This window comes from Hydractinia symbiolongicarpus, chromosome 7 (genome assembly GCF_029227915.1).
Source record: "Hydractinia symbiolongicarpus strain clone_291-10 chromosome 7, HSymV2.1, whole genome shotgun sequence".
NCBI classification, from domain to species: Eukaryota; Metazoa; Cnidaria; class Hydrozoa; order Anthoathecata; family Hydractiniidae; genus Hydractinia; species Hydractinia symbiolongicarpus.
In genome coordinates this window covers 8,234,494-8,248,577 of record NC_079881.1, presented here as the reverse complement: position 1 = coordinate 8,248,577, position 14,084 = coordinate 8,234,494, and the positions used below count along the sequence as shown (strand labels likewise).

Genomic DNA, 14,084 nt, shown 5'->3' with positions numbered 1-14,084 from the left:
ACAGAAACACAAACTTTAATTAAATAAATTTTAGCGTTTACTGCCATGATTTAACTTAACCACAAGTGATTATAAACTGTTTTTAACAATGTACATAGTTGAAGCGCAAAAGACGTAGTTGAAGGGTAAAGTAGGAGGCAATTAACTATGCTAAAAAAAATTCTTTTTTCATTGTTTTTGGCTTCTTTTTTGTGTGTGAAATCTGTTTTGTGCGTTTTAAATCAAATAACGCATCAAATAAATTACTTGGTGAAGAAGGCGAAAGTGCAAATTTCCTTTGGCATCCAGGCCTGAAAATTTCTGGAGTTTAGGGAGAAATTCATTGTTACCATAATTTGATGGAAACGATCAAAACGTTTTTTCGTTTCTGCGAAGTAGACCTTGCAAAAACGATACGTTAACGGCGGTAACGATTAGCTTTAAACCAATAAATGAGTCGAAAACCATTTCATAATCGCCCTAATTAGTGACAAGACCTACTCCATAGTATTAAAATAGTATTAATATAAGTAATTTAATGTAACATTATAATTTGAAATATTGTCCATGGCAAATGATTTATGGTTACCGTCTTTATTTATTCGGGAAAACGTTGCGGAAACGAAACGATCATTCCGCCAAATTTCCAGGCCTAGTTATAAATAGATGAATCCTTTGTTTACATTTTAAATGGTAGGCTCTTTCTGCTTTGGCATTTGCGTGGCAGGAAAAAAAATGGGGATGCTAGGCAAAGCAAAGTAATTATCAGTCCATTTCTTTACACAAAAGCATTCTTAGGACTTTTAATGAATTTAAATAAATCAGAAGGCATCGATCACACTCAATAATAGTTTAGAGCCCCCACAATGTTCTTGTTAGAAAAAAATCACAGTAAAAGACCTTTCTTCACCAAATCCTAGCATGCATGCCAGAGCCAAGAAACTTACTGCTGAAAAGTGAACAAATGATGTTACGCTGAAATTCATCTATAAAGTCGTTCTAAGGGGTTGGGTGGAGCTGCAAAACGAAATCAAACTGTGAAGCATCAACAAAAAACCCCTTTTTTAATTTCTAACGTTAATTGTGATTTTTTAGCTAGCTACAGCAATCGGAAGATTCTGGTTTAAATGGCATTGTATTCCATCATGACTGCTAAATATTACATAAAGCTTAGAGCTAAACTTGCTGTTTTTCCATCTAAACAGAGCACAAAATGGACTTTCCAAGATAAAGACAAATGGTGAGGACAAAAAAAAATGGTCACTGGCACCGTAGATTGGTGGTTATAGCTCTCGTACTCTGTGCGGGAGACCAGGGTTCGATTCCTCCTCTTGACAGCAATTCAACATGAGCGAGTGAAGGTTACCATAGCCCTGGGTTAACCCAAGCCATGTAAGGGAAATTGGGGAGATGGCACACTGTGTGAGGCCGTTGGATGTTGCTGGGAGTTGTCTAGTAGAGCACAGGCCCTAATTGGGTCTGCGTAGCTCAAAATGAGCATTAAATACTCTATCTGGGACTCTCCATCTAAGCCATGGCCCCTCCTGGAAATAATAGCCATGTAAAATAAGCACTAACTCAAACTTAGCTAGCTATATATATATAATTAAAAACATTCAATAGAGGTTCAGTTTTTTTATCTGTAAAAAAAGCAAAAAAGATGTTGTTTTTTTGTCTCAAAAAAAGTAAATTATTCGCCTGTTTTTGACATTAAAACTACCATTTTGGATACGTTCCACAATACCATCAATTCCCGTTGCAAGTTCCTTAAAAAAAATGACGAGGTCAACCCGGATCTAAAATTGGGGACAAAGAAACCAACAAGTTAATTCATTGTTCATTCTAATCAAATTTTGTTTTCTGCTATTTCTGTCCTCTACCATATTAAATTGGACCGATCCGTGTCTCAATGTCTGTTAAAAAGGTGCCGAAAGTTTTAAGCGTGTGACCGAACAAGCGAGATGTTTTACATTATCTCGCTTTACTGTTCAAGATGGCGGATGTAAACGTAAACAAACCGCAAAAAAATATATTTCTGCATTGTCTCTACGCATAGAATTGCTGAAACATATTGATTAATGCACGAGAAGTTTACGATACGTTAAAAGAAGAAGATGAACAGAAAGGATAATGAAGTTAATGAAGTTAGCAACACAAATGGGAATGCAAATACAAATGGTATTGACGAATTGCGATTTCCGTGTCACCAGTGCCACAAACGTTTCAGAACCCACAGAGGAGTGCTCCAGCATTTGCGACAATGCAAAGTTAAAATTGGACTTCCAGCAGAAGAACAATCTACAGACCCTCGAAATGATATGAATGAACGCATTCTACAACAAACGCAACCAGAACGGTTTTATTGGGGTAACGTTAGAGGTACAGATGCGATTGATCAAATTAATTCTTGTTATGAGAAAATTGTATTTTGGAGGCGAAATTTGTTCATGCTTCCAAATGGTGCTACTGGAAAAAACTTTCTTTGAGAAGTAACTAGACTATTGAATAGCTGGGTGGAAAATAGCCCAATCAGATGTATTGCGTTAAAAGCAGTGCACGTAATGCCAGCTCTATTACTTCAGAAGCCGTCAAAAAACTCGAAAAGCAAAGACCATGTTAACGCATTACAACGAAGACTAGAATGGTGGAACAAAGGCGATTTTCAAGCACTCTGCGATGAATGTGAAATGCTTCAATCACGATTGCCTAAACCAACCGAGAGAAGAAGCATAGAAGTTGTTTCGAGAAAGTTTAAAGATCTCATGCAGATTGGAAATGTGAACGGAGCAATCAAATTATTAACAAATAACATGGCAGGTGGCATTCTTCCTTTAAATGACGAAACATTCAATTTATTACGAGTTTTTGCAATGACTTCAAAGATGGCGGACGTCTTTCCGCTAACGGAAAACAGCTAATCACGAAACCAAGAGTTACATTCTTAAGTTATTTGTACGTCTATAAACGTTGAATCACATATGAACTTTGCGAATTGATAACACATTGGGACAAGTTATGGATGCAACAAATACGCCGTTAGTGATGAACACAGACGCCACCGGGAACGATGCGCAAATGAACAATCTGACGATAACTATGAGAAATTCATGTATACGATGCAAAAGAACTTTCAAGACGAGCAAAGGACTCTTGGTTCATTTGAAAGCTTGCAAAAGAAAAGAGGTATCATTAGTAGACAACTCACCGACGCAAACACCGAAGGAAGAAACTTTATTTAAATTCAAGTGGAATGAGGTAGAAGGCGAAAAAGTTAGCAAAGATCTCGACATGATTTATAATGAGATTGTGTTTTGGAAAAAGAATTTGTTTATACTACCATCAGGTAACGCTGGAAAGTCTTATATTAGGGAACTCACTCGTCTAGTTAATGCTTGGAACAATAGTTCACCTCTTCGCAGTATTGCAATGAAAGCGATCCATGTTATGCCAGCCTTGCTACTACAGAAACCAAGTAAAAAATCAAAAGCGAAAGACCATCAATTAGCTCTCGAAAAGCGATTGAAAATGTGGCACGAAGGAAACTTCTTGGAACTTTATACAGAATGTTTAACTATACAAAGCCGTATGACGAACGCATATGCAAAGAGAGATATATCGGCGATATCTAAAAAGTTTAAACTATTCATGCAGAAAGGAGACGTCAACTCAGCAATGCGATTATTATCTAATAATATGCAGAATGGAATTCTTCCGTTAAATGACGAGACCTTGATGCTGTTAGAACAGAAGCACCCGAATGCACAAGAGGTATGTGGGGATGATGAAATCTTACTCAATTTTCCGTTACAGAGAATACACCCCATTGCCTATGACGTCATTGACGAAGACCTTGTATTGGATGTTGCTGCTCACACGAAAGGAGGATCTGGACCATCGGGTCTAGACGGCGATGGATGGAGGAGAATATTATGCTCTTCTTCGTTTGGTACTACGAACTCAGATTTGCGGAAGGCTATTGTTGATATGATAAAGAAATTATGCATGGAGAAGATAACTGACTCAGAGGGTGGTGGTGATTGTTTGGAAGCTTTTGTGGCATGCCGTATGATCCCTTTGAATAAGAATCCTGGTTTGAGGCCCATTGGGGTAGGAGAGGTTTTGAGACGAATTGCTGGGAAGGTAGTTATGCGTGTAGCTAAAAAGGACATCATGGAATCAACTGGGTCTTTACAAGTCTGTGCTGGACAGGACGCGGGTGCAGAGGCGGCAATTCATGCTATGCATGATATTTACGAGAATGAAGAAACAGAAGCGGTGCTACTGATCGATGCTGAGAATGCATTTAATTCTATCAATCGGAAGGCGATGCTACATAATATTGCAGTCCTTTGTCCTCTTATTTCTACTTTCATGGAAAATTGTTACAATGTTCCGGCACGTTTGTTTGTTATTGGGGGTAAAGAACTGTCATCAAAGGAAGGGACTACTCAAGGTGATCCGACCTCTATGGCGGCATACGCAATTGGAGTTTCGCCTCTTCTTAAAATTCTTCTTGATTTTATGAACACTAGTGGTAACAATACGGCAAAACATGTTGCATTTGCGGATGATTTCACTGTAGCTGGTAAATTGTCAGAGATAAAGAGCTATTGGGAAAAATTGACTTCGATTGGGCCGAAATTTGGTTACTTTCCGAAGGCTGACAAGTCTTATTTGATTGTCAAAGCAAGATATATAGAAAGCGCAAACGAAATTTTTAAAGAGATGCATGTGAAAATAACGTCATCGGGTCAAAGACACCTTGGAGCTGTCATTGGAGATATCAATTACAAAAACCAATATGTGAATAGTAAAATTCAAGATCTTTCGAATCAACTCCAGCTACTTTCACAGATTGCTGTTATGGAACCACAGTCTGCATTTACTGCCTTCAACGCTGGTTTCAAATCGAAATTTACGTATTTGATGAGAACTATACCAAATATTTCGAAAAATTTACAACCAATCGAAGATATCATACGTAACGAATTTCTTCCAGCAATTACCGGAGGACATTGCTGCCCAAACGCTGAAAGGGATCTCCTATCCTTACCGATTCGTCTGGGTGGCTTGGGAATCACTAATTTCGTGAATGAAAGCGACTTTGAGTATGACAACTCTCGTTCCATCACTGCTTCACTTTCCAAAGCCATTTACGAGCAAGTGGACAAATCTATCTGCGAGATTGAAAAACGTCATTTGAAGAATCAAATCAAGGACTCTCGCAACAAACGTCATGAGGACAGATTAACAGATGTTAAAAAAAACTTAGACGAAAAACAATTACGATTAAATGACATATGCAGTGAGAAAGGTTGCTCCAACTGGTTGAAAGTATTGCCATATGCTGAACACGGATTTGATCTCAACAAGCAGCAGTTTTGGGATGGAATAAAGCTCCGTTATAACTGGCCTGTTGAAGGATTACCGACGCATTGTGTTTGTGGGTCGACATTTGACATTCAACATTGTTTGAGTTGTAAGAAAGGTGGGTTTGTCACGCTTCGACACAACAACATACGTGACATAACGGCATCCATGTTAGGTGAGGTTTGTAAGGATGTGGCAATTGAGCCTTCGCTAATTGGGTTGACTGGCGAAACTTTTGATTTAGAATCTGTGAAAAAGGGGGATGATGTAAGAACGGATGTACGTGCTCGGGGATTTTGGACGAAGGGTCAACAAGCATTTTTCGACGTAAGGGTTTTTGATCCCAACGCTTCGAGACACCTTCAGCATACTCTCCAACAATGCTATACAAAGAATGAGGCGGAGAAGAAAAGGCAATACAACACTCGCATCAACAAAGTTGATAACGGGACATTCACGCCACTGGTATTTTCTCTTTACGGAGGAATGGGAAGAGAGTGTGCGACTTTTTACAAGCGTCTTTCAGAAATGATCGCCGAAAAACGTAAAATAAATATTTCTGTGGCATCATCTTGGGTCAGAACTAAGATTTGTTTTGCTTTAATTCATGCTTGTTTGCTTTGTCTGAGAGGTTCGAGAGGGATTTATAAAAGAATCGAAATGGGGGATGATATTGTTTTGAGTGAGTTGTCAAGTTGTATCAAGTAGTTCGGTTGTACCAAGTTAATGAACTGTTAAATCTATATCTAATTTATTTTGTTTATTATGTTTGTTAAATGCTTTTGTATTGAAGTAACAATTTTTAGATTGTAATAGACAGCCAAGAAAAAAATAAAAATTGTAAACAATAAAAAAAAAAAAAAAAAAAAAAAAAAAAATTATTACGAGTTAAACATCCACCAGGCGAACAGGCGAAGGAAGACGTTATATTGCAAGGACCGTTATTAATGGTTAATCCGATTGTATATGACGTCATTGATGACACGTACGTATTGAAAGCAGCTCAAGTAACAAAAGGAGGCTCCGGGCCTTCTGGGATGGACGCAGATGGATGGAGAAAGCCTTTAACTTCAAAGGTTTTTGGTGAATGCGGTTTGGATTTAAGAAGAACTATAGCCAATGTTATAAAGAAGTTATGTATAGAAAATGTTCAAGATCAATCGCTTGAAGCATTTACTGCTTGCAGACTCGTACCTCTAGACAAAAAACCTGGAGTAAGACTAATTGGTGTTGGAGAAGTCTTGCGAAGAATATGTGGCAAGGTAGTGATGGCAGTTCTTCAGAAAGACGTCCTTAAATCAAGTGCGGAAACTCAGATGTGCTCGGGTCAGAAGTCTGGCAGTGAAGCGGCAATCCACGCGATGAGGGAGGTATTTGACAGTGAAGAAACAGAGGCTGTTTTACTTGTTGATGCAGCAAATGCCTTCAATAGTATCAACAGAGAAGCACTCCTGCACAACGTCAAGATTGTTTGCCCGACTATTGCATGTTATGTCATCAATTGCGAGATTTCATGCGAGGCTTTTCATCATTGGAGGTAAAGAAATAAGATCCGAGGAGGGTACTACGCAGGGTGATGCGCTAGGGATGGCAATATACGCAATTGGTCTAACACCCCTACTTAATCTGATGGCTGACGGAATATTTGAAACTACTGTTGCTGCTTTCGCTGATGACGTTAGTGCAGGTGGAAAATGTAGAAACTTGAAAGTTTGGTGGGATAGATTGATGCAAATTGGACCATTGTTCGGTTACAATCCACAACCTCACAAATCTTGGCTAATTGTAAAACCAGGACACGAACAACTGGCGAAAGCGACTTTTGAGGGCACGAATATCCAGATATGTACTGATGGTGAAAGACATCTTGGCGCCTCGATCGGAAGTGACAGCTTCAGGAAGGAGTACTGTGAAAAAATGGTAACGAACTGGGTGAAGGAGATATCTTTACTTTCAGATATTGCGCTATCACAGCCACAAGCTGCTTATGCCTGTTATACAAGTGGTTATCAACACAAAATTTCATTCTTTCTCAGAACAATACCTAGGATTGAGAAGTATCTGAATCCACTTGAAGAAATCATACGACATCGATTGCTACCTGCTATTACTGGTGGACACATTGTGAACGATGATGAACGCACACTCCTGTCTTTGCCTCCTCAACTTGGTGGTTTGGGAATTATCAATCCCATTGAACGAGCGCCCACAGAGCTACGAAACTCAGAAAGCATAACTGCTTCTTTGAAGAACGTAATTCTTCGTAAAAATGTATTTGATAAAGAAATAGTATCATTGACGGCAGTGAAAAACAACCGGAGACAACAGAATCTGGAAAAGTTGAAAAATCTACAATTACGTATGACACCTGAAGCTGCACGATTGAACGAGTCAAATATGGAGAGTGGTGTATCAAATTGGCTTACAACTTTACCAATTAAAGAGCTGAACTATGATCTGAACAAGGAACAGTTTTTTGACGCTCTACGTTTGCGATACGATTGGACAATCCCGAAACTTCCATCAGAATGCGTGTGTGGAAGCAAATTTAATGTTACACATGCGTTATCATGCAAGAAAGGTGGCTACGTCTCTTTACGACACAATGAGATACGAGATATTACAGGTAAATTACTGGAGGAAGTATGTAAAGATGTGAGAAAGGAACCATTGCTGTTACGTTTAAGCGGTGAAAGAATCCATCAAAACGGTATTTTATCACAGGAAGCACGATTAGACGTCAGCGCAGTCGGTTTTTGGACCCCTGGTCAACGAGTAATTTTAGATGTACAGGTCTTTGACCTCAACGCTCTGAGATACAAGGGTCTTTCTCTTGACAAATGCTTCAAGAAAAACGAAGAAGAGAAGAAGAGAGGATACAACGAAAGAGTTATGCAAGTAGAAAATGGAACATTAACTCCCCTTGTTTTTGCAACAAACGGTGGTATGGAAAGAGAGTGTAAACGATTTTATCAGAGACTGTCTGAAATGATTTCAGAAAAAAGAAACATCAGATTCGCAGAAGTCACGAAGTTTATTAGAACTAAAATTTCCTTTAGTCTGCTGCGATCAACACTACTTTGCCTGAGAGGTTGCAGATCCTTCGCTCGGGACCACCAGCTGACAGATGTGGAACTCGGAAATGTTGTATCACTCATTCGATCCTGAATAATCAAGTGTGTTAATTATTAAGTGAAACCATGTTGACCTGTAAATTGTTAATAACTTTTTATTTTATTTTGGTGTTGTTGTAAGTTTATTTATTTATTTGTGGCAAATATATGTAAATGTCGATCTAAAAAAAAAACAAAAAAACAAACCGCAAAACGAAATACACCTTTACGATAATTCGTGAAAACTAACACTCCATCGCAGCTTATTTAGCGATCGGAGGAGGTAAACATCACACTTTTATAAGAGTTTATTAATGAGAAAACACGTTTTTTTCGTGATAACTTTTTTGCCGCGTTTTGCTTTTAATGAAAAGTACACATGAGTTGTATCTTATTATTATTAACGTTTCCTGAAAATTTGAAACAAATTGATACGACGGAAGTTAAAAAACTGGAGAAAACACGCTTTCGTCTCTAACAAACTCTCATAAAAAAACAAGATTTTTACCTCCTTTTTTCCGATATTGTGAAACGATGTACAACGCATGTACAATTGAATTATCGTAAAGGTGTATTGAAAAATCTCTTACTATAAAGATCTCTTACTTTTGCTATAAAAGAAGGCGTGTTTAAACTTTTAGGCAAGGGAAGTAGGAGGTACTCGTTGTTTCGTTTGTTTGTTTCTTGGCTCGTGGGCTATAATTATTTTGCGATAATATTGTGAAGTTTAGCCATTTGATGAAGAGATACATCAGCTATTTTTACTAGACTGTAGAATCTCATTTATATCTTTCTTCTAAAAAACATCTGACCCTATGACATCGTGGATCAATGTGATGACTTTTTTAATCTTCTCTTCTTACTTTAAATGAAGACATTACATTGCCGTGAAGCCACACAGCCAGGAACCTTTGAATCTCTCAACGTCTGCTTTACTGAAATCAGTAAGCGCACTCCATCGCTTACGCAATATAAGGTTATCGTGACATTCTCTCTTCTATATTTTTTTCTCTATTTCACATATTTCATTCTCTCTTTCAGAACAACTAACCATTCCTTTGTTTTATCCACTCTTCTGTCATGTTCACACCGCATTTCTATTTTATTCCCGCGCATTGCATTATTTGTGTTACACTCTCATCCCGCTAAAAATCAAAAATTTCTATTCCCTCCTAAATATTTCCCAACAAATCTTACAAATATCCTCCTCGCGTACTTCATTTTCCTCATTGTCCTTTTTGCCCCTTTCTTTATACAATTTTTCGTTTCCTATTCTTTATAATTCTTTTGTCAGAAGTTTTATGATTTTTCACCTTTTTTGCTTTTACCTCGCAGTCCTAGTCCTTTTCGGCTACCTCTACACGTTCCTAATCCCCCCTCCCTCTCCCCCTAATAAACCCCCAATACGATGTCGAAGGTTGCGCTTGTATTTTCTTCAATAAATTCTAGCTCCTCTTTATCCGTTTGGTCCATGTCTTCAAGTTTTTTTCCTCACCTTGTCTTTAAATCTGCCTGATATGCCTGTAACCATTTAAATTTTTCACTAAACATGATAAATAACTTAATGGAGATGGTGTAGTGACATGTAATCATAAGGTTTTAGGTTCCAGTCCCCACTCCGGTGCACTTTAAATGTAGTGTTGTTAGCCCATTTGGTGCCATCTGCTGACACCTAACCGACTTGTGTAGCAGGCAAGCAAGTCATAGCAATGCTATGTTTCACTAGCAGTAATGTAACTATTACAGTCGGAGGGAAAAAGGAGCCAGCCGTTGGTATAAAATACCCAAGGACGTTAGAACTTCCCGTTACTTACTTGCTTACTTACTTATTAACTACAAGTGTTAAGTCCTACCTTGTTATTGACATTCTCACTCTGCTAACGAAATGATTTTTGTCTTCTAAGACGGATATGTGTCGATGTTTAAATCCCACCCGCGCTGAAGAAAACTATTCCTTACAGCCAGGCTATATGTCTTAGAACAAATTGTTATGATGAAGAGAGAGCTGCAATAACCTTACTGAAACTTTCGTCAAATGGGAATATGCAGAAAAACAAGTTGGACATTTAACAACAAGAGCAATTATTGCACCACGTGAATCTCTAGTCAGAGACAAAAACAAGCGTAAATCAAATCGCATACACTTTTTGGTTACTTACAACTGCACTTTAGCACCAAATTATAAGAAATAAAGGGATATCTTGCATATTGATCGCAAACTTACCTATGTTTTTGATAATCCACCCTATCCCACATACAAGAAAAACAAAAACCTCAAAGATATCCCTCAATTATTAGCGGAAATATAATTTGGAACAATAAGAAAAAACTAGCAGTGAAATTTCCACACCCTGTTCAGAAATAACTGCAAACAAATGAAGAACACGAAAACGTTAGAAAGTGACATCACAAGCACAGCGTCATAAATTATTTTATTTATTTTTTCTTTAAAGTCGATATACAATAACATAGGCTAGAAACTTTTTTTAAAAAAAATGGCTGAAATATGTTAGCCTTTTTTTTAAAACTTTTAAAAAAAAATTAAATATGTTAGCCTTGGGCTAATTAAAATCGACTGCCCAAAATAAAGTAAAAAAAAGAAGATTAAATATAAGAAGAAGAAGCTAATTCGTATATCCAACGTTACAAATATGTGTGGCACAGAGACGACAACTGCACTGAATAAACGGGCAAAACAAAAAATCCAAATATTCCACGATTCAATCTGCAAAAGTACCTAAGTAATACATCTAATGGAATGTTTTCTAAGTATGGGTACGTGCGGGTGGACAATGAACCACAGGATAAACTCTTACAGAAACGATGTTTTGTGTTTAGAAAGCTCCCTTGTGGTTTTCTAAGAGCACGGACACAATTTAACAGGTACGCGAAATTCACTATCATCGAACAAATCGAAAATGAAATTACGCAAAGTTTTTAATTTCAAGAAAGACACATGGATGTTAAGATTTAGACATAGTTCCATAAGTCTTATTGTAAGCTTTATTGGCAAAAAGCAACTGGTTTCATCTCTTACACATACTCCCACGTCATTTCATTCGTCATTGTGTCGCCATTTTATTGTGCTATCAAAGTTAGTAGGCAGTAATAAATTGCGTTTTTTGTTTCAATACCTCCTTTAAAATTTTTACACTTTTGCTTATAAATAAAACTAAAGACAAAAGAATAAATGAATGAATGAATGAATGAATGAATAAATAAATAAATAAATAAATGAATGAATAAATAAATAAATAAATAAATAAATAAATAAATAAATAAATAAATAAATAAATAAATAAATAAATAAATAAATAAATAAATAAATAAATAAATAAATAAATAAATAAATAAATAAATAAATAAATGAATACAGTGCAGTACAAAGACAGTGTTGCGCCTAAAGCTTAAAGTTTTTTATTCTCGAATTTTTTTTGGATAAGGTTAGTTGTAGCTACTTTCTTTTTATCTAATTTTTTTTGTATCTTCTTCTCTTTTTTCTTCTGTATTTTTGACTTCTTTTTTATAAAAGTTGCGATTTATATCTGTTGCTTTTCTACACGTCCCAAACCATTTTGTTATGTTTTTGTAATGAGAGACTACTTCGTATGGGTTGTTTACCTTTCTACATAACTTGCACCATGATGGCTCAACTTTCCAGCATGATTTGTCAAGACGGTCTATTTTATAAGTTCCTTTCCATCTCAGATATTTTACATATTCGTTATCATTTTTATCTAAATATTTCAAATAATCAGCTAAGTCTTTTGGAGTTTTAAAATCATTTGTATTGATAAAAGAATATGGCGGCCCCACAGCTGAATAATTTCCATCCCCTCTCACCACAGGGACCACATTCATCTGTAATACTTTAAAATATTTCTCTGTTATGTAATCTTTTTCAAGGCTGTTTTCAAAACTGAAGTAAAACTTGTAATTTTTCTCAATTAATTTTAAACACCTTTCGGTTTCATTCTTGTGACATATATTACTTTGGTTAAACATAAAACTACAACCTCCATAGACATCTATGGGCATGTATTTCATTAACTCTTTGATGTAAAATCGCCTCTCGCTTGTATAATAACAGTTCGAAACAAACCATGTAGCTAATTTTCGTTTAGGTTTAACGATGCTATCCACATCTAGCGGCTTTGGTTGTTTTCTTCTGCAGTAATCCCCATATAACATCGGTATATCAGAATCTAATTTGTAAGTTTGAGTCCAATTAAAAGCGCTTTCCCATTTCTGAAAATGATTCATCCAAGCACCACAAGGAGCTTCCCCTTCTACAAATACCCAACGTTGATTTTTAGGTCTCGTCACGTTGGGATATATGGTCATCCCTAGATGATCTCCAAGAAACATGAGGGCATCAGCTTCTGTGATTTTACTTTTATCATCGGTTACTAAGCAATTTGTTTGATAACAATTCATGTCCCTGAAATCTTTGTACGGTGTCCGACTGAACCCCCAATTTTCTTGTCCATATAAATCATTCCACACGAGTATGATTTTCGCGGGTTTTTGTTCGATATATAAATTGCTTTGATATAATAACTGTAATTTAACATCCTCGAATTTCTGGTGACTAAAAAAATTGAGCTTTTGGTAAATTAAAAAAACAACGAGAATGAAGAGAATCTTCGTGTAAAATCGAATTTTGTTCATCTTGATTTCATTTGAGATTAGGTAAGACATTCTAAGTATATTAAAAACATGGAAAATAATAGGAAGCAATCACTTACTTTTGAAACCCATTAAAAAAAAAGAAAAAATAAATAATTACGCATTGTTCTTTTTAATGACTCTATTGACATAAACCCTCCGTGAGTTAAAAAAGTCTGCGCTCTGCTTTTATCTTCTTGTTTTGTCACAGTTTAATTAGAAACCAGGAGGTCATTAAATGGATATTTATTTAAAAACATAGTTATTTGTATGTCTTTATAGTGGTTATTTTATTAGATTTTGGGTTATGCTAACATCAAGCAAGTTTGCAAGAAATAGATATGTGGAAATGTGGAAGTCAGGCGTAAATCTTATACCCAGAATATGTACGACGAGCGCATCCTTGGAGTGTCCACAGTCTCAACCTCGTCCCCGGGGGTTCTTGCCTTTTTGAAATTAAATGGCGAAGGCTTCGTCAAGTTAAGTAAGCGCTAGCGGATTTGACGTCAGGCAAAAAATCTTGGGAACGAGGATGTCCACGGGCTAACGGCTAGTCTCTATAATAATAACCACAATTTCAAACATATTCTAGGCTGTTTTTTGACTATTCCCCGAAATGACAAAACGACATCACTTGGTCAATACTGCGCAACCGGTAAGCTACAAAGATTGGCAGGAGTGTAGACCGAATAACCAACGTCGAAGATGTGTTAACTTTTTGCGACATGCAAAGGTCAAAAAATAGTAGAAAACAGACGTGCTAATGTCAGTATAAATTAGCACGCTTTAAGATTTTGGATCTAGCGAAATAACCTAAGTGATGCTCATACACAAGTTCGTACTGGGTGTTACTTACAAAGAAAATGCTTTTCTTATTACTTGTGGTTACAAACTTTAAAATTCCGCCGTCCTTTTCTATAAATTATGTACGGAATTGCAGTTTTCTGTCTTTTC

At 36.6% G+C, this 14,084-nt stretch overlaps 1 protein-coding gene across 1 annotated transcript; it reads right to left on the bottom strand.

The window, feature by feature from the left end:
* Positions 1-10,459: 10,459 nt before the first annotated feature.
* Positions 10,460-13,884, bottom strand: LOC130648941 (4-galactosyl-N-acetylglucosaminide 3-alpha-L-fucosyltransferase FUT6-like). Its single transcript, XM_057455081.1, has one exon. It carries the CDS (start codon positions 13,161-13,163, stop codon positions 11,928-11,930), a length of 1,236 nt encoding a protein of 411 aa, XP_057311064.1. The 5' UTR covers positions 13,164-13,884; the 3' UTR covers positions 10,460-11,927.
* Positions 13,885-14,084: the final 200 nt, after the last annotated feature.

Coding starts and splice junctions, on each gene's coding strand:
- LOC130648941 (XM_057455081.1), bottom strand. CDS start 13,163: ATGTCTTACCTAATCTCAAATGAAATCAAGATGAACAAAATTCGATTT.